Source organism: Syngnathus scovelli, chromosome 9, assembly GCF_024217435.2.
Source record: "Syngnathus scovelli strain Florida chromosome 9, RoL_Ssco_1.2, whole genome shotgun sequence".
Taxonomy (NCBI): domain Eukaryota; kingdom Metazoa; phylum Chordata; class Actinopteri; order Syngnathiformes; family Syngnathidae; genus Syngnathus; species Syngnathus scovelli.
Window position 1 is genome coordinate 8,571,492 of NC_090855.1, and position 26,348 is coordinate 8,597,839.

General features: G+C 40.1%; 1 protein-coding gene across 1 annotated transcript in view; it reads right to left on the minus strand.

The window, feature by feature from the left end:
- zfpm2a (zinc finger protein, FOG family member 2a) overlaps positions 1-26,348 on the minus strand; it is a 102,422-nt gene that overhangs the window by 62,080 nt on the left and 13,994 nt on the right. Inside the window, exons 2-3 of the mRNA XM_049730500.2 lie at positions 9,184-9,342; positions 3,158-3,259 (exon numbers count right to left, since the gene is read on the minus strand). Of these exons, the coding sequence (XP_049586457.1) occupies positions 3,158-3,259; positions 9,184-9,342 (261 nt within the window). The remainder of the gene's footprint in view (positions 1-3,157; positions 3,260-9,183; positions 9,343-26,348) is intronic.

Here is a 26,348-nt window from a genome sequence, read left to right on the forward strand (position 1 = left end):
CCCGAAATGTTTTTGGAGGTGTGTGAGAAGTGGGGGCATGCTGAAAGCCGATTGGCTACAGAGTACCCTGGATTGGATGGAGTCACAAATGAGGCTTTTAACATCTGCGTAAAGCGGCATTTTCAGCATGTGTGTGTTTGATGTCTTGAAAATGGAAGGAAGGCAGCGGGTGGCAATGGAACTTCCATTCTTGTCTTTGTGGCTGTCAGATAGAATCCATTGGCTGACCCATTGGCCAATGGCCAATTGGCAGCAGGAGCTGAGCAAGGTGGGCCATGCTGACATCAGGGACAGCCAAGCGAAAAGATTTGTGGACAAAGTGAACACATTGCTTCTGCTCCATTCTATCAAACTTTGGTCCTGCAACACCTTCTACATGGCAACCAGACACAATCACATATTTTTACCATAGTGGCCTAAATGCAAGTCCATTTCAATTCTTAATCATAACAGTTTTTTTTAGGAGAATAGGCACGACTGAGGACACAACACACACTTGCCTACTCACAAATCCTACACTTTGACATGATCAGGACAATTACTTTCATTCATTCATCTTCTGTACCACCATTTTTCAATGTAGTATTGTTAAAAAAGCTATTTTTGGGATAAAATGGTTTTTGAAAAGCTAAAGAAAAAGCAACGTTGCAGTTCAACCATTGGTATTCACAGAATTTTGTCGTCGCAAGTTTTGCTGATGCCCCATGACTGTCAGTTTTTGTGAGAGTAAATGCTAACTCAGAATTACACAGAATCACTTCTTTCACAATCTTCCTATGGCATTGTAAAGGGGGTGTGGTTTACACTCACAAGCACTTAGATAAGGCTGGGAACAAGTTCATTAGCAAAGTTCGCTAGTTGAAACACGCCTTTCCCAATTAGCCTCGAGGAGAGCATGCGAAGGGGGATGAGCGAGACATCGAGATTCCTATCACCACTCGTCCATGAAAATTACAATAATAGCATGACACGCTATCTCCCAAATCAGCGGCTGATTGCAAAAGTGCCATGAGAAGAAATGAACACGAGACAGAAGATCAGCGTGCAGATTTGCTTGAGGACATACTTGTAAAGACAAGGGGAGAGAAAGGCAGCTCGCTGGGTGTTCCACATCAGAGACTCTGCACTCGGAACAACAGAGACAGCTATCAGATTAATATTGAGTCATCGTGCATGGTTCTCTGCTGCTGCAGACAGAGAACCAATCAGAGAACAAGGGCCAATCACGGACAGTCACTTGATATGTGCACAGTGGAGATGAAAGGCAGCGACTAAAAAAAAAAAAAAAAAAAAAAAAAAGAGAAGAAATGTTCAATTACAGAATGTGGATTGTGAAGGCTTTTGTTGTTACTCAGCAAAAGGGAAAGTGTACAGAGGTGTTTCAATAGAATCACCAAAGCAGGTGGGCATGTTCCGAGTTAACCCGCCTCATTAAAAGGCTTGTCGCCTTTTTTTTGTAATGGAACGGCCATTACACATCCTATTCAGATGCACGCGTGGAGTGATTAAAAATTACCTGTGGGTGATCATAATCACACCTGCTTTAACTTAAGCCAGCCACTAACAAAGAACTTTTTCAATGTGGAGCTATCTGAACATTTACAAAGAGATTAAAAGGTAGACAGTCACAAACTAAATAAATTTGCTTTAATCGCTTTGAACAGGAAGTCATGTCTTTTCAAATGGCCCGATCTGATTGTCTGATTTGCTGCCTCTTTATTCAAATTATAACATGCCCATCTGACTTTTGCAGCACAATGGGAAAAATTAAAAAGGGAAATGACCTTTCATGGCCGCCTTGATGGCAGAATGAATGGCATTATTATTCTGCAAGATTAATTTCTGCCTACTCCGTGCTGGCCAACGAGAAAACAGAGGAAAGACAGGGTCAACTCACTATTCTGGTGACATAAGCTCCGCATTTGCAGCAACATATTGATTTAAACAGGATTCTTTTTCAAGCCTTGCTGTCAAGATGAAACTAGTGCAAGCAGGATGTATAAGAGCTGGACACAGCTATTTTTTTTCCCCCCGGATGTAATACAGCAGAGATTAGGGCACTGTGTGGAAGTCGACAAACCAAAGGCCGCTTGATAGCTGAGAACCACTCAGGCTGCACTTTAGTAAAACATGAAATGGGCAACACACACAACCTCCTCCGCAGTGGAGAATATGCAAGAGACTAAGTCCTGTGCGTCTCTGCTGCCAGTCGAGCTGTGTGTTTCTGAGCCTCTAAGTCTCATTCTGACGGGTAAGTAGAAGGCAAGCGATAATTACAGTCAGTCGTGCATCTGACCACGCTGCTGCACATCCGTTCCTCCTTTTCAAAGTCATATTTTTAAGCTCAGCATTTCTTGGCCCAAACTGTCTTTTCTCTGCATGTGATGCCTTCTTTTTGTCATGGCCCCCATAGTTCTGAGCTGACCCCCTCAGCCCTGTCTCCCGACTGATCACAGTGATGGTTTATTACTGTCGTCCCGGCACTCTTATCTTTAGCCAGCAATGCTCATTTCCTTCCCCAGATTTAAATGCAAATGTGAAATTTAATGATAAATGCATTATCTGATAGGTGTGATAACGTTGATTCACTGTCAGTATAAAATACACACCCCAGGGGGCTTTTAGCGAGCAAGCACAACTTGCCCAAATCCACTTTTTCTCTCTCACTCCATTCTTTTTTTGGTCTCTCTCACTCCTTTTGCAAACGCCTCTACCTGCAATGCATTATTGAGGTCATTGTAGACATTAAATGGAATCATGTTTTGAGAGTTCAGCAGCGTGTAGGCAGGCTGTTCAATGTATTACCCGTCACTTTGATGAAGTCACCTTTTGGTAGAATGGCAAAACACAATTTGAAAAAACACACCTTTCCAGTTAGACAGATATTCTGCCTTGTATGGAGATTTAGGAAAGAAAGAAAGAAAGAAAGGAATGAATGCTGTCTATGAATAAAAGTGCTGGTAAATTCCAACTCAATATAGCATGCAAACATCTGACCGATTGAGCCACCATGTAATCGAAGACACAATGCTTCCTTACTTCGCTAGCCCAATCAGTTCTACTCATTGGCATCCTATTCGGGGCATTCTTTGTGCATCGCAAGTGTTGATGGCACTCAAAGGTTTTCAAGCAGTGCCCATGTGAATGCTTTGCTTACTTGGACCATCCCATTCATCCGGCCCCACTGAAGTACGCCTCGTCTTCTCAGCCGGGCTGTCCACTTCTGGTTCTCCTGCCTCTCGGTTGCCATTCTCTTCTCCTGAAAGAATGGAAAACAAATCCAACAAAAATCAAAACACAAAATGAGCAGTACAAATACGGTATGATGCACTGCACTAAAAATAAATGTTAATTAGAAACACCCCCATAAATTTTGTGTTTGCCACAAACTGTACAGTAATAACCTGATAAGATGTGTGTTTTTGAGAAAAAGGCAGTGTATGTACATTAGCTTTAGCTGTGTGTTCACCAGGTCCAGCTGCACATTTTTATGTAAAAGGATTTCCCATGAGTTCTTGCAGGAAAAGGAGGAAGTGCCATTAAACAGGAAGGAAAGCCATGTGCGGGGGGAGAGGTGGCTATTTATTACCGTTTGATCTATTGTGGAGCGAGTGAGAATGTGTGTTATAGGATGTAGGGCTGATTTGCCGTCTTTGGATTCAGACAGACTATGCTTAGGGATATTTGGGTATCTCGCTCCAGGAAGCAAGGGCTTAAAGCCCTTGTTAAATAGACACCACCTCCAAAAGCACAGCAGTGACAGTGAAGGGATTGTTTGGTGAGACATCTTGGATGCATTTACTGAAAAAAAATTTCCATGCTTAGTTACAAGGGACGTGTCATCAGGGGAGGCAGAGCTCTGCATCATGAAGAGTAAAGTATATACAAATGATCTTTGGGTCTTGTTTATTCATATGCTCTTAATTTGAGTCTGGGTGCGTGAACATACTCGTCCCCCTAGTGACCTACATGCGCAGAAGAAAGATGACGTCACTCGGAACGTGAAGTGAATTTGTTGCAGTGTGTAAGGAACATGGACTTATCTTTTAATTCTCTCATATTTACAGAGATATAATTGTGTTCTGTGTGTTCTGTTAATTGTTGGCGCCCATCATTGTCATGCAAATGTTTTGGCACTTCTTAACCAAACTCGCAGCTGCTGCAAGTCTCCTTAAAGGACATCAATTGATGTAGTAATGTTTAAAGGAAATACAGCACTTCGTACGACGAGTTTGTATGGCCCTACAGTTCAGCACAAGATATAAACAATCATTTTGATATTGGGTGTGCAGTGATTGCAGTTCGTAATAAACTACATCTTTAGGAAAAAGAAAACAACGCACGTGGATTTATAGCTCCAATATTCCCCTATAAGTGCATGAGCCGGTGTTGGTTAACAATTTTCAAATGACAGCTGACGTAAGACAACAATGTCCATCCTTGGTAAAGTTAATCTTAAAATCAAGCACACACACACATGAAGGCACACACATACAGACATGTTTAGATTTTTTTGGTTAAGTTCAAACAAGGAGGCAAACACTGCCAAAAGGATCAGTTGTCATCCTCCTACTTGAATGGATGTTAAAGAGAGACAAGTAATATTGCACTGAAGTCTTCAGACATGTCCTACTTAGAGCACCTGAGGTCATTACGACCCGGTTTTGTTTATGTGAGTGTCTACTTGGTCAAGCATCTCTTTCCGTTCACTCCTTTACCCTCCCTGTATGGTATCAGAAAGCCCACTAAGCCAAATTTCCCCCCATTTATTGTCAGGACTGGAGAACCTCTTTTGCATACCGTACTTGTATTAAAATGGGGTAACAAACGACACACAGCAACAGTTCCTTCCAATTGATAGAAAAAAAAATGACGAGCTAACATTAAAGGCACTACCTTGATCTCAGACGAACATGTTAAGCCCTGTAACTAAATGTATTGGAAGTGTTTAATTACAGCCTGCGAAATGAAGCTACAAGATGATTCCTTAATTAAGGAGTGATTAAGGATTTTCTGCCTTCTATCTAACACCGTTTGCAATGCATTTTAAACACAATCGTCCAGGCAGCCTTACAGGGAACAATGTCACAGGGCTTTGATGAAGTTTCCTGCACAAATGTCATGAAGAAAAAGCACAGCAGGAGGCGAGGATGTGCTGTGGCAGCAGTCGCCGGGAACAAGGAGAAATGTCATTTTATGGTATTGTAACCACTCATGTATCGGAATAGATTTATTGAGGTGCTCCGTTTTACTCACAGAGGTCTATAATAAGTAATAAAGACAATGTCCAGTTTCATTACTTGAACGGAGACCCGCTGAAGCCTTATCAAAGAAGACAGATTGTCAATGATCATTTTCTACTATTATCGCCTTCATCATAATTTACATCTGGCTTCGGTTCCTTTCCCTGCAGACTCAAGCGGATATACCAAAGGTTGAGTGAGAGAGGGCTAACCAGAACAGAAAGGATGGTGAGTGAGGTGGCCTGCTGCTTGCAAGGTTGGCGGGCATGTATGAGGACCCAGTGAGCTGTTCACGTTACTCCTATCGCCGCTTTATCAAAGGACAGCACTCGAGCCAAATCACAGTCACACACGGTGTGACACGCATTCAGGTCAATAAGCTTATAGGCAATTTACACAAACAATTCCTCGAGCAAGGTAGCAACAAAGTCATATTGGCTTTTTCTGTGCCTTTTAGCATTGTCTCTGCGAAGAAAGCCCTTGAAAATGTCAATCCGTGTGTGTGAGCTGAAGGAGCTCAGAGCCTTCTAATCCTGACCACTGAAGCTGGAGACAGGGCACGATTTCAGCAATATTGAAGATACTGTAAGCATTTTCAAGTCTTCATAAACGAGTGTCCTTTATTACTAAATTCAACTTTGGATCCTTTGACCCTGAGGCCCCCCTTTTGAGAAGAACTCAGTCGTGTGCAGTACGTTTCAGAATGTGATGCCACTTTCAAGCCGTACTTGATGATGCATATTTAGTTGCTGATGGATATGCAACAACAGATTACATTTTCTCATAAGCAACCTTTTTCTCCAAAGTCAAGCAAAGCTGCAGGACTTCTCTGCAGTCTGGAAAATAGGTTGAAATTGTTTTCAATTTGTTGCAGCGAGACCACTCCAATGGAGGGAAGCTATTAGTGAAATGCTCTGCCACTGTCTCTTTAAATGCCAATAAATTCCCATCATTACAGAATCTGGCAGTTTTCCTCCTTGTCTGCAGCCTGGGTCTTTATCTCGCTCTGCTTCCGTCTCTGGGCATGTAGATCTGGCCCAGTTAGATTGTCATACTTAACAAACATTAATGATTAATTTCCTCCACTGAGTCAAATGGGGCTAAAGGGATGACTTGATTCATCTTATCGCACCACAAATTAGCATTTCCCCATATTCTCCTGCATCAACTGTGCATTCAAATTCCACAATCGCCATTCTGGGCACTAGCAGCTGTGGCAAAAGAGCCAAGAAAACCTTCCGGTCCACTGCTTGAGATTCAGATTGCTACTGTGGAGAAAAGTGTCATCTTTGACCGTTTTGCAGGTCAATTTGGTCAAGCTTTGTAATTTTGTACATTGTGTTTTTGTCCGTATTGGTTGATTGAGAAAATTAACAGTTACGCACGTGGTTGAAAAATGGGTACGAATCAAGGGTCAATAATGTGTTATAAAAATTGTCACGAAGTCTTCAAGCTCGTTATTTGTTATAAGGCAGCAATTGAAAGGCACTTAACGGAACACATTGAGGATAACCAGAGGGGGTAAGAACAACTAGTTAAAATTTCATGATTTCAGTATGAAAGACACCACTCAGTATACATATATCAATCTTTCCATTATGGAGCATCATTTCATTATCGGCAGAAACTGTTTTAAGTTTGTGGCTCTGAAGCTAGAAAAAGGTAGGGTTATTTCTTAATCTTATTTTATTTTCCACCACACAGAAACCTTGGTAGGTAGAAATTCTATGTATTTGTGGCTTTAGGCTCTGCGTGTGCTTCACCCAAACCAGTCAGGACATGCCGCCATTAGCTGAACAGGTTCTGAAGCCAACCATTGCCTCATGTGGAGACCTCCAAGCCTCAGACCAAGACATGGGACATGAAGGTGCTCCCTACACTTATCTAGGGAGTCTCTAGTCTCTTTTCTGCAAGGGTAAGGCAAAATGGCTGAGGCTTTGGTGGCATTCAACTTCCTGACCTTTGCGCCTTTAAGCAGCTTTACTACTTCACCGCACTCTGATCAAAGTTAATAAGTGCTTCATATGTTAATGAAAATTGGTACTCTTCTTTGTGTTCCAACAGCTTTTTAATACCTATTATAGACTGAAACTTTTAATGGAGGTTTTAGGTCCCCCTGACAAGCCCATTTCATAGAATGACTACACAGATACAAGGCTAAGCTAAGACCAGAGAGTCGCTGCTCAGTGGAGGAACCTTACACGGGAGACCTTATTCTCCAGAAAGCGGCACAAGATAAAGGCCACGGGATGAGTGGCTGCTTTAAAATCCACGTTCAAGTCCGCACAGGGCTAATTACAGCACGCCATCGCATTTGAGAGGGTTTAGTTAATCAAGGGGTCCCTTTTCCTCCTATAGTCGAGTAATAACACACTTAAACCATTTAATGCTGCCTGAAATGCGTCTTTCTTAATTCACGGCACTTTCATACAAGTGGGGTACATTTAAGCCCCGCTGACATTAGTTTTAAATAGATCTAATTGAGAAAGGGATCAGGGAGGCTACACCTGACGATGGCGTAAAACTTGCCACGATAAAAAAAAAAAAAAAAAAAAAAGAAATGTGGATAAAGTATCACTCGGGTGTTGGCAGCCAAAAGAGACTTAGCCACTGGAAGTGCAGACATAGAAGTAATACAAAAATCTGACGTGTAGCGCCTGTATATAACAAGGAACAGATTAATATTTCCCACCAGGAAAACCGGCATGTCACATTTGACTTTTTAGTGTTAACTTTATTCCTAAACGCAGGACATGAAAATAAGATTTGGGGCCAAGTTTAGTCACACAGTTTTACCCAAAACAAAGGATAAATCATGGGCTTTGACAAACTACTTTGAAGATATTCTGAATATTTTTTTCCTCTCTTTTGCTGTGGCAGCAGCAGAAGCCTCCAATGTGTTAGGCGGCATCTATATCATAGCTAGTGGGCAATTACAAGCCTATATACACACCACTTTGAAGTTTAAGGACACATCGTGTCAGAGACAAAGGCTAAAAGCAGACGCGGTGTTGCTGGTAATTGCAATTTCTAAACAAATGCGCCGTTCAACTTTTCCCAGAGAACAAAAGGAAGACATTGATACAATTACTGGGGCATAGCCTACCTGAAACATGAAAGTTTCATTTTCCGTCTGTAATGTAATCCCACGAGGCACATCAGTTTAGAAGTGTGAAAAGAAATATTTCTAAACAATTTTCATTTGAAAGGAGAAACAAGGCCATTCATTCAAAAGGCTTCATTAAAAACTGAACTATATGGCATCGGTGAGGGGGACACCTGGGCTAGCAGAGACATGCGACCTGGGGGTAAGAGCAGGTGGGTGGAGGGGTTGGAGGGGGGTTGTTATGAGGTTGGACAACTCTGTCATCTTCTCACTGTAACCTGGAGAAGACCACAAATTAGTTCATGTGATGGCACGGTATGACCACAATGAAACAAACAACACAAAGACGAAATCTAATTGAATTGGAGTTCAAAGAAGACTAGCACCTGCCCGGCGAAGCTCTGCTCTTTCTAGTCTTGGACCTCCAAGCAGTAGCAGGTGCTGCTTAGTGGAGTCAGCACGACCTCAAAAGGAACCACCACGCTCTCCAGTGCATTGGTGCACCGTAACACACCTTCACAGCACTATCAGTCTGCCAATCTCTCAGATCAAACCACTGCTCTTAGGTGGGGATTGTGGGAACAAAATATCAAAAAGAATAGTTTCCACTGTAGATAATGAGGCTGGAAAAGTACAAGAAAAAAATATTCAAGCCAGGCTTGATTTGAACAGGACTTTTATTAAAAGCCTTTGGCATGCGTCACACTTATTTTTGATGTCTTGGCACAAGGGTTTCCCCAACATATTGTCAGGCATTAGGCATCAAAAAGAGCGTCGCACACGCCTTGTGGAGAATCATGGGGGATCGGTTTCGAATAAGTAAACGATACTAACCTTTGTTGCAGAAGTACTCCATGTCCTCACAGCTCATGTTCTCAGTATCAAACTCGGCAGGGAAGTTTTCTTCCACTGAGAACTCATCTTTGGCCAGGAGCTCGTTTTCCTCAGAGACACACTCCTCATCCTCTTCCTCCAGGCCATCCTCCAGAGGACCTGAGGGTGCATACACAAGCACGCACACGCACGCATACGCACGCGCACACACACACACACACAGACACACAGACACACACACACACGTGAACACAGTCGATGTTAAGCAGTTTCATCAGATCCTTCAGGCTTTTGAGAAGTAAAAAAAAAAAAGGTGTCACTTTGTTTCATTTTCTTAGCTAATACAAATGCACATTCTATTTTTGTGCAGTCTTATTGTACTGTCAATAGGAGATAGCAGTCACTTATTATTTCTGTTGGGAAGTTGTAATGCAGGCAAGGTCAGCGATGATGTTAATTACAGCCCGTGAAAAACAAAACGTCACATAGAAAAAGAAAAAAAAAGTTCCTTTCCAGAGTTTTTATACAGGCATCAGCACGGGAGCGGGAATAAAAATACTTTTATTAATTTGTTAGCCTTATCACAGGGTACAATGTAGGTTTTCCATTTACATTCCATGCCTCCAGGTAATACACCAGTGCAATCTTAAAGCAGACACTTTTCTCTGTGATTAATAACCCCCCATACCTCCTCTTCCCGTGCAGTATTATTTCTTTAAATCTAAATGATTTCAGAGTTTTGCTTGTAGCTGTACATCTATTTTGGAATTTGCATATTACCATTTTGCTTCAATCAAGGCCGTTGATGGAATTACTCTTTTGCAACTTGAATTGTATTAGCGGTGAAAAACATCTCACCCAGCCTTTGAATGTCATTAAGATAATCTCACCCACTTTTCCTTCACACCACAACACATCTCCAGAGTTTGTATACCAAATACTCAGCGAATGAGAAGTTGGAAAGAATACAGTGCAAGCAAGAAAACGGCATTATTTATTTTATTTTATTTATTTTTCGGAAAAATCCTTCTTGAGCTTAGGGTAATCATCCCTTGAAGTGTTTTCATTGCTTGCTGCCTGCAACATTTGGGTGCTATATCAGTTTCTCCCCGTCACATGAGTTGAGTTGCAGCCCCTTATGCATCATTCTAAAGCTCAAACACAGAGCGCTGATATCCTCTCGACACCTCTCGATATGTTTCTTCTGTTGTGGTGGAAGTGAATCCCTCTGCTATAATAAAGCAGTGATTTCAGTTCAGTTCAGCTGCACTTGTCCCTCTCATGTTTCTCTCAATCAGAGCCACAGAAGAGACCCCCCCGATGTCCATAAACTGATTGCTCTTTTCATTAGTCCTATAAATGACTCCTTTGTAGAGGTCTACATCGGCAGGAGGGCTGGACATGAAAAGAATTAGCGCACATCTCAAATAGACATTGCAAAAGTCGTCATGCCACGCTTAAATCGGGGTGCAGTTTTATGATCGTATCGGATGCCTTCTGCTGATTTGCTGAAAAGTGAAGTGAAGCGTGACGTGACTCTAGTATCACTTAAGATGATACGGAGAGATAAACAAGGCAGCATCAAGGGGAGATTGTATGACTGGCATTAAAAGCTAGCGCCAAGGCAATCGGAGACAGAAGGTGCAAGAAAGCAGGAAAATACATTTCGATAAACACATTCTATTACACAGCTGAATAAGAGCTGTGTGTGCAGCAAAACTATTCTTCCTCGGGTGCGGACAAATACGGCAGCACTAGTGCATACCAGAGAAAATGGACCCACAGTGTTGTGTGATAATAAGGGTGAAAAGAGATTAAAGATAAACTTCATGGTCAATAAGACACAAAGATTAGGTAGATAAGATGAGATAGAATTGCAGTTTAATAGACTCTGAATAAGGGCATCTCACTTCCCCTCTCGAAAAGATAAAAACTAAATGGAGCATTTTCCAACCGATAGAGATACTGCAGGTTTATCTGAATATGAAAAAATGAAATACACCATACAGTCAGAGCCATTACAGAGGCCAGATGGCAACTTCTTGCCAACTACGTAGATTAGTTAAGTTTGTTCATATTCTAACGTTTAGTTTATTATACAGTATTCATTGCATGGAGGGACCTGAAATTATTTCAGAGACAGCAATGATAAGAATAATGACTTTCTAAACGACTAGCACCACACTCCTAACTCATTTTCTGATAGTGGTGTCCCTGCTATATTTAGTTGTGTACTGTTTAAAATCCTGTCACATTCAGTGTGTGATCCATGCTTGTTTGGTGCATTTTGATAGGCTTTGCAAGCTTCGGCTTCACCCACTTATGACTCCTCAAGAGTTCAGTTGGCCAGTGACACCAAAGAAGGAGTATTTGCTTTTCATTTTATCGAAGAATAAACACAATCAGTTTGTGATGGTTGACATTATACAAATACAAATCTAGTATTTGCTATATATATATATATATATATATGTTTCTTTTATGCTTTCTGAACTATATCATCAGCCTTTCTTCTGCCATCGCCCTTTTCTAATAATCATGTGGTGGGAGCAGTGGGCAGGAGCAGCCAATGTTAATAGAGACATTGGTCGCTGAATGCAGGGTGATCACAGTGGCTCTTTTGTTCGTGGCATGGCCTCTGTCTGATAGAGATCGCCCATGCAGAGTGGCGCTCCAGCACGGGCTATGCTAATGGCCTCACCGAATTCAAAAAATGGGGTGATACTCGCAGACCACATGATGGACAGAGGATTAATGAGTCACAAAGGAAAGGGATATTCGTAGAAGAAAGCTGTGGAATGCTTCATATAGTATTTAACGGGAAACAGCAGGAAATTGGGAAAAAATACACACGTACCATATATGGAAACAACACAACACAATTAACAATCAAGGCCGTTGATAATACAATTAAATACAATACAACTTTATTTATATGGCATATTTTACAACAGCTGCAGCTGTATGAAAATGCTTCACATATAGCGATGGGCTAATCAGAAAGACTGAAAACAGTAAATTAAAACACAAGTGTATATACAGTAGCAGAACAGTCAGTCAGTCAAAAGCCAAAGAATAAAAATGGGTCTTCAAACAAGATTTAAAAATGGACAATATGTAGAACTACACTATGACAAAAGAAGAAGGTTGCTAAACAAAATCATTTGTGGCATGAGTAACTGCTAATTTAATGGCATGCATTTTTAGTCTCCTTTGGCCAAGCTGTGATAGCTATACCTCATATTATGAGCAGGCTTCACAGTGTGATGTGTGTTCCGGCCCCCTCTATAGTTCCCCAATTAGAGGTTAGGTAATTGAATCTGACAGAACAAAGCTATCGATCTCTATAAGCATGGAAATCATTTGTGTGCCCACAAATTTACACCCAAAGGGTCGACTGGAAATGTGTTTTTTTTTTTTTTTAAGAAAAGGTTAAAACCACAATGGCAGAGACTAGGACTAAACATGGTTTAGAAACATGGATATCATTTTGGATGTGCGCTTAAATTTAAATACTGATCCGTCACAACATAACCACACACAATATAATGATATCCAATAAAAAAAAAAAAAACATTTGTAAAATGTTCTGCTTTTACACAGATGAAAACGTTCACTTTTGCATGACAATGAAATGGGTATTGATTTAACTAAGTTTATTCAATGTGAGCGATTGGAGTTTTTAGTTTTCAGTTTTTTATAAAATTCCTAGCAACAGCTCTATTTTTTAAAAGTAAAAACAATACAATTTGGAATTTTAGTATGGCCACAAAGTCAATGCACAATTTGTTTTCGTGGACCAAATATAATTATACTGCGGGCCATATTTGGCCCGCGGGCCAGACTTTGACACACCTGTGTAAGGGGGGAGAGAAAGTGAAGGAGGAGAAATGCAAGAAGAGACTTGGGGCCATATTCTGTGCTTAGCTCTAATGACCTTTGGGAAGTAGAGGGCTCTCTCGGCCTTGTAGAAGACTTAGCGTATATGTTACAGGGCTCAGGCCTCTAATTTAATCCTTGATCACCGTAATGAAATAGATAGCGTTTATGCTGCTCTTAATAGGTTAATATCTTACAAGAACCCCCAGAGGAATATACCATTCCCTATAAGTCTTACATATAACAAAAAAGCAGCCCTTTCTTAAAGTATTTCTTGAAGTATTGCTCTGATCAAAATAAATGTAAAGCCAATGCTATGTAAATTGTCGCTTGTACATAAAATGATTGTTTGAAAATAGTAAATGAGAGTGTGCTGGGATCACGTGTTCTCAAAGTCACAGCCTGAGACTGTGAAGAAGCTATGGTATTGTTTAACTTGATTATCCAGTTGCTAAGCAATCTAATTCCCAAGGGTGGAAATGGCAGCCTTTCTAAATTTGGGCAACAATCAACAGTCAACAAACAGTTTGGAACGCAGCAGTAAGGATTTTGGATGGAAAATTGCGACAAAAAGGCCTGGTGTGGATATCTCCTGGGCACACTTAAACGCATTCACATTCTCGTAAAAGACACCAGTTGGGTTACAGTTATCTGGAGATATGGATGGTATCCACGTAAAGTGAGTCAGATGACATCAAGCATCTAGCTGGCCTAAGACGATGTTTATATTTGTACATCATAGAGTGAAACGCCGTCCGTTTGATAGTGAGGCCTCTCTTAAATGAGGAGAGCATGTGAAGGTGTTACCCAGATGTCGAAGGATACTATTTCAAAGAAATCTATGATCTGTCTCAAATAGTATCTCAAAATTCTTTTTAGTATCAGACCCAACGTTGGATCGTGTCGTGTTTTCCGAGTTGCTGGGTTGACTGTTGCTGCGCCCAGTATGGTCTATTGAAGGAGAATAACACGAGCTTGCTTCTTTATCCAGTGAATTGGAATTGGACTGGCTTAAAAACATGCTGGCATTTGACTACACCATTAAAATGCTGGAGGCACCTCTGAGCGTGCCCGAAGGCTTTAGCAGATGCCAGCCAGTTTCTCTGTGGGGTTAGCTGGGTCCTGCTTCACCCCCCCCCCCCCCCCCCCACTAGTCTTTCTGCAATTTACACATACAAGTGTAAGCAGACTTGGTACATGGCTTGCGCACTTAAAAGTCAGAGAGATTGTAATTTAATAATATAGAATTTGTTAGTTCTTCCTTTAAAGGAATCTATTTCCCTTTGCAGAGGTGCCATAGTGGCAGCGAGATGATTTATTGCTTTCGGTCTGCTTTTTGTATGGAAATAAAAGTTAAGCATGTGCTGTACACCTAACATGACAGCTGAAACAAAGCAGGTAAAATATATTTGGCTTTAATTACGGCTTTTTAAGCAAGCTTTTCACACAAACGTTGACTTTTAATGAAGCCATTGAGTGCAGCTCCTCCGGGGAGCTATCATGGTTAAGTGGGGGCATCCATCTTCAGCCATCAGCTCATCTGCAGACGAGTGGAGGCACTGTTGAAAGCACGCTCGCTTCATACTGCCTCACTTTATCTCCACTAAGTGTAGTCAGTTGGGTGACGCTAACAGTGGCGAAAAAAAATCTATTTGTTCACCAGCTGCGATTGTCCGGGGATTTTTTTTTTTTATACTAACGATTACATACATATCTATATGTAGATGCTTTTTTCATTTTGAGGGGGTCATCATTGTGTTCTGTAATGGAGTTCAAAAGTAGAACCTATTTTAATGGGAATACACAAAAGACTGTTACGTGTATCAAGTAATGTAGATAAAACAATATTTTCCATCAAGGAATTTCAAAGAAATGAACAAATCTGTGATTCCAATTCCATTCCATTATGTAGGGTGGGGGTTGTCTTAAGCAATAAATTCTTCATTAATTTAATTCTTATTTGCCTCTGGTTCCCATTTCTACTATTGATAGTTCTACTTCTTAATACCTCGGATAAGGAGAGCAAATCATGGCAATAACTCAGAAGAGACTGTGAGCTGCAGATATGATCTAAATATTACCAATGCCAAAAGAAGTGTGAAGCCTGATGAACATTTCAAAAGAACAATTCTTTATGGATCAGCTCAATCTTTTCCACTTTTTAATTAAAAGTAAAGAAAATAGAAGTTAATTATCCTGTTAAGATTAGCTGCTGGGCATCTTCCTGTAAATTGGTTCTAATTAAAAGGAAATTGTCAAATGACATTCAAAGCAAGCACTGTCCTTTAAAACAGAGAGTGAGCTGGGCTTTTCTCTCTCCAACCCCCACCGCCCCCCCCCCCCCCCCCCGATTCCCACCCGCAGCCTCTCCTAATTCTTGATCTGGCCTTGTGAAACTTCTTGCTGGAAGATTACGACAGTGCCAGCGCTTCACACACACGCATGCACACACGCGCGCGCACACACACACGCGCGCGCACACACACACAATATAAAAACTGTACATCTAAATGATTTTAATATATACACTGATTTTAGTTTACTTAACTGTACCAATATAAAAATTGATATCAATACTGTAGTTTTTAACAAGTACCACAATGAACAAAAAAAAAACAGAAGAAAAAAGAGAAAACAAAACATTATGTTTTCCTACGTTGAATGTCAAATTGTTTTTAAGTGTCTGTACTATTTGATAGTAAATATATATATATATATATATATATATATATATATATATATATATATATATATATATATATATATATATATATATATAAATAAAATAATACCCACCACATGTATATGTATAAATGCATGGAATAATTTTATCTGAACTCTAATTAATCAATCTAATCTAATTAATTAATTCTAGATTATATTGGAGATTATATTGGCAACTGTAATTTGATTTTATATTAACTTGCATTTTCTGTGTATATAGCACAATGCCCATAAATGTAAAATGTCTACACTCAAAAAAAAAAAAAAGCTTTTAGATGTTGATAATAACAAAATATTGCATTTTGCAATAACATTGCACCACTTTACACACCATTTGTTAACATATTTCACCAGTTACAGAAGCGTTTGGAAGCCTTTTGTTTTGGGTGTTGTTATTCATTTTCTCTGATCTCAAGTGGATTTCATCGTTCTTACTTCCATCCCAAATACATTTTGTCATCGAAAATTCCGGAGACAGCCTATCAGAAGTGACAGAAACCCCTTGCGGAAGCCGCTCCATCTGCTGTTGCTAATGATGGTGCTCTCCGTGGCCTGAAGCAGAACTGTATGAGGGAGATTTACACCCATAACCCCCCTGGGTTCTCAAAACTGCTCCTCTTTCTAAAACACCGTCACTCCATCAATTTCCATATGATAGCTGGAAGAGCTGGTAACAATGGGACAGCAACAATGATTTTTTTTTTTTTTTTTTGTACAAGTGACAAGTACCCTTTTTTGGTTGACATAACCTGCCGAGTAGCACTAATCGCACTGGAAAGTGGATGACAGCTAAACCACTGAGACAGCAGCAATCATACCTGAATTTAAAATAGTTGAAAATGTGACACGTAGCTAAGTTAGAAGGGTGACTGTCTTAGTGATGCTCTAATTAGACTGATGGCGGGAAATATGAAATCAATAAATGACAACATGCAATATGTAGTAATCGCTGTTAAATTTTGGTACAACAATAAACATCTGGAATATTCTTCCTACTAACTGTAATTTTGACATATTTGGCTTTTAGCGAGAGAAGTAAATACACTAAGATGCAGTAAGCGACTGTGGGTGTCTGCGTGTCTGTGTGTCTGAGAGGGGCGAGAGCGCCATTCCTCATCCTCAGGGATTGAATGCTCATAGTAAATGGAAGTGGCACAGCGCTGACCTTTGAGCTGCAGCATATGAGTAAAGTGAAGGAACTGTCAAAATATTGCTTGAGAAATGACAATCCACTACGCCTGTCCCAAGTCTTGACATGGCATGCACGTGGCGAGCGGTAACCTGCTGATCTTGACATTATAAATGAGGGGATTATCATGACAACAAACCGCTGCCTGACACACTGCGCCCTCTTAAGATATTCCAAGCGCGGCCAATGTCCCACACAGTGTTTCCAGCCATAGCGTTTGGCCATGTGGGGTGTGGTTGTGTCCAAATTTTACAAATGAAGCACTTCAATACATCTAGACTTGTCACAATAAATTCTGATTAGAATTACTTTTCTCGGTATGGTGTTTCTGCTGTTTCTAGCCGTAAAATGTGGCAACGGGGCAGCTGATATGCGCCTTAATTTACCCCCGCGTAATACTCAAGTCCACAGAGAATAAGTCATTTATAAAACTAAAATATCACAAGCAAATTACGAGTGCTCTGAGAAGAGAAAGCTTGGGAGGAACAAAGAAAGGCAGCCATAATTATTTCTTGGCGAGGCTAGCATGTCAATGGGCCACCGTCTTTCGGCTGGCCAGTCCCTTGGGCCTATCAGGCATCAAAATGATGTCCAAATTATTTTTTGTTCCATTACATTATTATTGGTTGCAAATATATTTACAGCTGGTGCATTATAACAACATTATAACTATCTGCATGAAGAAGTCAAGGTTTTTAATATTCAGTAATTTTGAAAATGTACAGTATGCATATGAGCTAGTTGGCAGGGATTTAAATTAGGTCAGAAATGGAATACATCAATCGCAACCCATATGTGCATCTTGTTTTTCTTTTTTCGCCCGACCCCCCTTCCTCAGCCATCTTTTCTCAGAAGCTTGGCGATGAAGCAGCTTGAAGACTGCAGGAGTGTGATATGTGAAAATCACATTTGCAGATGAGCTTGAAACTCCTTTTTAATATTCAGATATCAGACATTCGGCACTGAAAAGCTCGCTAAGACGATTCGGGGAAGAAAAAGCTAGATCCGCGTCATTAAGGGAATCGTTGGAGGCTTGGTTTACATTTTACATATTTTATAAAAACGTACAACGAAGTAAAACATCACCAGTTATCAGCGATAACAATGCAAATTTTTGTCACTGGGCGCAGGAAGATTCTGTCAAAATCCAAAGTCGCTCAGTTTTTTTTTACCCCTCTGTGGCTTAACACCCTCAGCTTATTGGGGCTTTGATTTCTTTCATTTTCCACTGAGAAGTCACACAGGCTTGTGGAGTCAAAGACGGTGAAAGGTATATATTTGCCATGAGGCATATAAACACGTGTCCACATAGCTTGCCGGTAGCGCATCAAACACACAAGCTTGTAGATGGATGGATGTAAGCCTGGCTGGCTCCAAGGACGCCACAAAACCATCAACCACCATTCACTGTCTTAAGTCAGCAAAGCAAAAAAAAAAAAAAAGCCAGTTTGATGACCTTTTCTTAAAAGCACCGGGAACACAACACCGCCACCGCAGGGTGTTTTTCCTTTCTCATCCCTCTTCCTCCAAGGGGCACAGTAGCACTTTGACAATAATTTTGCTGCTTTACAGCCTAAACGTATTCAATGAATGACAGAATATAGCCTCTGCAATTCCCCTGACCGCCTTCATTTCACTGTGTCTTAGCCGTGTGCCAAATTTGTCTCGGTGCCATTTTAATTACAGCCAAGACAATCTTTATGATGGTATTCAGTAAAAACACCAATCTGCAAAAAAGGTGATAAGTAGGAACACCATCCAGCTTTGGTATCAGTAATAAACAGACACTTAATTGAATAATTTGACCTACGATGCTGATGTGGGGAAATGGCACATTGATACAGAAAATTACAGTATTTGGAATATTGAATACAGTTTTGCAAAACACAGGATATGGCTGGTTGCCCGCCAACTCGCCAACTGGGCTACAGGGTGAGTTTTTGCAGAACTGATAAGCCTTTGGTAGCCCGCTAGCACTCAGATGTGTGAGTTCATTTTTTGCCAGAGGAACGCTGGCTCAAGTCTACAGTATGTGCGTGCCTGTTTGTATGTACAAGGAGGGAGGGGAAGAGAACCGAATGTGCAACCGTCCACATGCGAACACCGTCTGCCGCAACCATTCACACACACACGCACATGCAAATAAGCTTTCCGCATATCCTCCGAAACAATAAAGACTACCGTAATTTCCGGACTATAAGTCGCGGTTTTTTTCATAGTTTGGGTGGGGGGGCGACTTATACTCAGGAGCGACTTATATATGTTTTTTTTTCACAAATTTTTACTTGATCATTAAGACATCACTTACAAGTATAGTTGACCACTTCCCATGTTATTTTTAGTATAGTTGATCACTTCACATGCTTTTATTTCTTTATCTTGAACATATTCAAAACATAAAAAATAGAGAAAACATCAAATAAAGCAATTAACACTTTAAAGCACCATATCCAAGTCCACTGTCTGCTGTATGTACACTTGCTCCATTTTTGCTCCTCTTATATTTATTATTATTATTTATTATTATTTGTTTATTTATCATTTATTCAATACTCTTATTTATTCATTGTTAGTGCCTTCTTGGGGTTTTTTTGTGTTGCTTGTATGCATATGTGTACTATCTCACCGAGGGATAGTGGAAATGTAATTTCAATCTCTTTGTGTGTCTTAGTATATAAAAAAATATATCGACGATAAAGCAGACTTTGACTTTGATAAAACAACCAAAAAAAATTATATTTTCAGACGAAACTGGATGAGGGCGCTCTAAATTTTACCGTTGGCCGTGACTCATCAACTGGGTGGGCTTAAGAAAAATGGCACCAAAAAGAAACTCATATTTTGCAGGTTACAAACTTCAAGTTGTAAAATATGCAGCTGAAAACAGTAATCGAGCAGCAGAAAGAAAGTTTGGAGAACCATGATGTACCAATGGATTACTATTTCAAGTGACGTCAGTAGCGCGGCGCGCCGGTTGTTTACATACAAACGTGCCACACAAGGACTACCATCATTAGCGGTGATCATTTCTAAGTGACACGGAGGACAAAGAGTTTGAAGGAATTAAGGATTTGGAGTGACATAGAAGGTTTGAAAAACTATTATGGCTTTTACGCACGCCCGGTCTCTACTGAGTCGGGGGCCGACGCTCGGCCGAGTGGCTGTCCGCTGAACGGTGCGCGGGGCTCGGACATGGCCATTACGCACGCCCGGTCCTATGCCATGGAGCTCTCGTGTCTGGAAGTCCACGCCGCCACACGCTTGGAAGTTTGTTTTGTTTAATAAAGAGCCGTATACCAAACCCACGTCTATCCTTGTACTTTGTTAACGCTACAATATAGTTATATACTAGATCTGTGGAATAAAGACGAGGCTGACGTCAGGGCGCACGCGCGGCGATGTTGACAAAGGACGAGGAATTTGACCGATGGATTTAATGGATTTAAAGTGCACGGATGGTTTGATAATATTATTGGCTTATATTATAGTTATTTGAAATATAGTTTATCTATCGTTATATGAGCCTGTGGAATATTTTGAAGTGCAAGCGCCCTCAGTCGCGCGCACCCATTGTTGACAAAGAACGATCGATGGATTTAATGAATTGGAGTGACACCGATGGTTTTATAAACATGTTATTCATGTAATAGTTGTCCTTAATCACTCTATATGTTACGTCAGGCCCGTTCTCAGCTCTTTGTTTGAGTTTGTCACGTTAGCATACCTATCGTTTAGCCTGTTGTTGCTATTTAATGAATTGGAGTGACACTGATGGTTTTATAAACATGTTATTCATGTAATAGTTGTCCTTAATCACTCTATATGTTACGTCAGGCCCGTTCTCAGCTCTTTGTTTGTGTTTGTCACGTTAGCATACCTATCGTTTAGCCTGTTGTTGCTATCGTTTAGCCTGTTGTTGCTCGTTCATGACTGTTTTTGGTGTGGGATTTTGTCGAATAAATTGCCCCCAAAATGCGACTTATACTCCGGAGCGACTTATATATGTTTTTTTTCACTTTTTGGGGCATTTTATGGCTGGTGCGACTTATACTCCGGAGCGACTTATAGTCCGGAAAATACGGTATTTCTTGTTTAGGGATAGATGTCAGAGAGCAATGTGTCAGATTCAACAATGGATCAGGTTCACTGTCCAATTCACAGTTCAACACCGATCGGTTTGACTACTCGCTATTTTGCAAAGGAGACAATTTGCAGAAGCGGCAGTTATCAATCCGAACAGACACGCAATCCGGGTCCAATGTCACTTCTCCTCATTATGTTAATGGTTAATACATGCAAATGAAAACATTCTAGCAATTTGATTTCTTTGAAGATAGTTTGGCATATTGTCTTAGCCATAATGATGGTACACCTTTCTCCCTAGCCTCGATATATGCAGGGCTAGTTTGTTCATTTTTATCAGCTCTGAGTTCATTTCTGGAGCTACTGGTAGGTGTTTTTCACCTTCCCCTCACTACTTAACTAATTACAATTCAGGTACCATAAGCAGATTTTTCACGCTATTGGTGTTTTTCTTAATTAAGAAACAAATGAATTCTCCGCAGCAAAATAGATGGAACAACGGGATAGGGTGCCAGAGGCCAGATGCGGCGCCACTTAATTAGAAGTCACCCCATTGTCTGAGGTTTTTAATGAAGCTCCAATCTAAATGGATATCAAAAAAGCTTCTAGTGAAGAAGAAAAAAAACGTGCAGAGGATGGCCATTTAAAATAATAAGGAAATAAAGATAATGAAAGACAAAAGACATGTACTGGCAGCCCCTGCGCCCACCCTTAGTTCATTGCAAGCAGCGCTCCTTTCACCTCTGGATGAGCCCTATTAAAGCGGCGCCATCCCTTGCCTGCCCCACCTGCCTGAAGCCATGTCTAATGTTCTGCCAAACCAACATGGACACACTCTTTTCAACTTCTCATCAAAGTGGAAGTTTCATTACCCTGTGGATGCTTATCAACAAACCGAGGCAGCCGTCGACTTCCTGTCTCGACTGGAAAAAGAGCTGAGGCGGGCTGAATCCATGTTTGTGATATCGTTGTAATTTGTGATAGGCTGGTGTTTTGTTCTGGGAAGACCGGCACAAACTTCCAATTAGCTGGAACAAATTGTCACCTCAGTGTAATATACACACTAGAAACAGTGGTAGACGAATCGGCTGGGCCCTGTGAAGCCCAATCATCGGCCTCGGCGATGCTGGCATGCTGGGAAGCGAAGATGATAACATCGGCACTGCTTTGACTGAAATAAAAACCCATAGTATGCCCATATGTGCTGCCAAACTCATCAGTCCTTCTTCAGACAGCATGGCTTAGGAGCTCCCACAGGATGGGCCCGTGCCCACTGATACAAGCCCAGCAACCAACTTGTCCATGCCAAGTATCCCTGCGCCCAGGGGCTGTGGCATCAATGCCACGACTTGTGCCAGAGTGGACCCCCACACCCCCTACCCTCCCAGGAATCTATTTCAAAGACTTTTTTCATGGATCTGGTATCCGCTGTCATTTTTTCTTTACTTTCTAATGTAGTGTATAAAAGGCTGACGGAGGCCGACATTGAACTCTTTTTTTAAAGACATGATTGATTTCACACTGAAGAGATGCGGGGGTGGTAAATCAAGCAATGCAACATTATCGATTTGGATGGCATTCATACACGATCGGGCAGATCAATAGAGCAGAGTGTCTATCAAGATAGATACAGTGTCTGTCTAGATGTGTTCTGATACAATGAATTGCCTTGGTGGAGGAGTACCTGACAACATATTTCATTGCATGCGTGGATTTAAACAAAAACTATCTTTATTACCCAGATACGTACATAATATTAAAGTAAAAAAAAGGAAAACATCTATAATCATTAATTACCATAATCCTCTAGCTGTTCACTCATGTGCTTTCCCCATTTACATCATTACTTGTTTATTTATATCTTTGAATGAGATTAGAGGGGGAGATTACTAAGCGCAAGACACATGAATAGCATTCAAAGACGGAGGATAATGTAAGTCTTTTGGTGATTTCTCAGCTCTTTTCAATTCTACCGGTGGAGTATTAGAACAATACAAGTGGATGTGCTCCATATAGCGTGACAACAATAATACAAAATCCTCAAGGAGTGAGCCTCCGTGTAAACGCTCCAATCAACGCAAACTTGCATGCTATGTCCTCAAATGCAAAGGAAATTACTTTAGATCCCAACGAAAGCATAGAAAGTAAAGAAAAATTACGAGACCTCAACAGACAAAATAACTACCGCGTAAACGTTGACATGGACAGGCTTTGCACAAGATCCGGGAAAGAGAGAAGATGAGATATTGGATACGTTTACTGATGTCGAGAAAAAAATACTTGCTTGATTTTAGTCAAAAAGATGTCATGTGGGCATGAGGTAGCTGGAAAAACAACAAACATAAGATAAAACCAAACAATCTAAATGCAAACTAAAAAGTACAAGGAACTGAAGCCAAACAAAACAACTTTAACCTACATTTTCAGACATATAATACAATATGTGTATTGAAAATGTTCAATATTATCTGCTGACAAAAATGTAAAAGGGTAAAAGATGATTGCGCTGATTAAAACTACACTAAAATGTTGGCATTTTTTGTTGACGAACTAAACAAATAAAATCATGTTTTCTAAGACTAAAAAGAAAATCCTAAAATACTTGACTTATAATCGACTAAAATTAGATTCAATAAAATAGAATGAGGTTGACTGAATTTTTAATATAATACTTTGTGGACAACAGCGGCTGACACTGTTTGGAAGATAGTGGCAAGACTTTGAAACTTGTGATTAGGGTATACAGTATAGTAATTATTTGACAAATAAAGAAAGAAGAACACAGAACTACCAACAGAAGGCTTAAATCACACAAAAATAATATATTCGTTTTTTGACAAATAAAATGCAAGATGGATTTATTTGCCGCTGCAAATGGAGAGACAGATCTAAGGAGCAGTTGGCTAATTATTTATCCTGCTGGCTTTATAGCTCTCATTAATTTCCTCCCTCTCTTTTCTTTACCTTGCAATGGAAGTCTGAAGTCAACCTGCATCTGGTGCTGATAACGCTGTTAGTCTCAGAAGCCCCCTCTTAGCCTTGCCTCAAAACACACTTCTCGTAATGAAAAGAACTTTCAAACACATTTGCTCACTGAGGCCATTTGACAGAGCACTTTATGATCTACATGCAAAATGGAAAAAAAATAATGCAGTACAGCCAATCAGTGGAGAGAGAGAGAGATAATAAACATATTTTACAAATACAAGTTACCACTGTATACTGTTTGGACTGCTGAACTGTATACACCGGGAAAGCCTTTGGACTTCTGAACTGTACGTATAAACTGGTAAAGCCTTCATCCATTCTCTGAATTGATTGTAATACATGTAAAATAGTGAATGAATCAAAAAAGATCTTGGAATGTAGGCTAATACAATAATCTGGGGTTTACTTTTTTCACTGGGTACTTCAGGTTGTTACGGTTTTTACATTTGCGATACAAAAATATATTCCTCAAGTAAATAATTTCTGCAATTCAATTGGTTCCTATATATAGATTTTTAATTTTTTTTATTTTCCAATTTCATAAGCAAAATAAAAAGGTTTTAGATTGTAATTAATTTAAATTCTAGAGACGTTTGTGATTTGTGAATTCTTGTCTCTCTTCATTATTGTCTCACTTGTGCTCTCTTCCTGGCAGTCAGGGTGTGGACTGAAACTGGCCCAGTTTGGGGCTTTCAAGAGATCGCACCCCAGCAGTTCTGAATTGAGGGTATCTGCCATTTCCTAATGGCCCAATCTGGTGCACTGCAACCTCCATCACGCTTGGCCCATCTCTCTCTCTCTCTCTCTCTCCCCCACCTGCCTATCACATATACCCCATCACAGCCATGACGGTAAAAACCTTCACTCCCAACAACCATATTGTCAATGCACTGACAAACCAAACGACAAATTTGAACCATTTCTTCAAGGCCATGCGCTGATAGAGTGCACACAGGTTGCACTTTCAAACGCAGCAGCCAGACGTAGTGGGCGGACATTGGTGCAAAGCAAATATTGTCTACTTGTGCTAACTTCAAACAACAGTCAGATGGCAGACATCAGCTCAGCAGCACGGCCATTGCTTTATACAATAAAGAAAGCACCAAAAAACTTTGGATCAATTTTCATATATTGTGTACTCTGCAGGCAAACAAAAAGAAAGTTTCAAGATAATGACAAAAAATACTGTCAATAAATATATAATGTAATACATTATACATTTATTTACAGTATTATATTATATAGTAATACATTTACTCTGTTCCAGTTACTCAAGTAACTTATGTTTAAATTGTCAATGACATAATGAGGCTCTTTCCAGTGGCATTCATGATAAAGACAACTTCAGTGACGAAGATGGATCATTTGTAAAAGAACTACAAACACAAATAACTATTAAGACATGTTAAGCAAAAGAAGAAAAACCCTTCTACATCCAAAAAATTAAATCTTAAGCATTTTCAGAAACCATGTTCAAAATTATCAAACTTCAATTTGGACCAAAGATGTTGACATTACATTTTGAACAATAACAAATGCTATTCTTCAAATACAGTAAATTAATTATTTTCAAAATAAAAATTTAATTCAGCGGGAGTATACCTTTGCTGTTTACTGACCTACACATTCATAAAAATAGGCATGTTTTCTCATGCTCCATTAATTATTGAACATTTTTAACTTCTCAAGTTCAACTCAAACATTGAAACGACATTTTGTATGTACAGGTCAATGACCCAAACTTAACTGGGAGAACTTATCCCAGTTAAGTTCTGTTTCATGCTTTAAAAAAAACTATCAGTGCTGTGAGGGTCATGGGCCTGGTCGGTCAAGATAAAGGAAATCCTGATGAAATGAACCATGAGGAAGCAAAGAGTTCTGCTCTCACTTGATGGAGGAAACCCAGGAGAGGTGAGAAGAGGTGTTACCATGTGGTATTGACCTGAGAGAACACCTTACTGCTTGATGGCACAAACATTTGATTTGACTGATTTGATTTAGAAATAAAACAAATTGTGGCAGTTGAGTGGTAAGCAGGTCTCCTTCAAAATCTGGGGTTCAATTGAAGGTCGCGATGATTCAACAAGCAGCAGTTTGGAAGACTGGCTTGCTGAAGTTTAGCTTAGGCCAATTTTTATTATGACAATATTATACAGTAATAAAAAAGATATTACTAAAACATTATTTGGCTTCTTTTGGGAGGCCCAACCAATTAAATGCCATTTCCATTCATTTCAATAGGAAAGATTATTTCAAAGTAATGAATTAAACTCGTATTACAAGGCCTCACCTATTGTAAGCT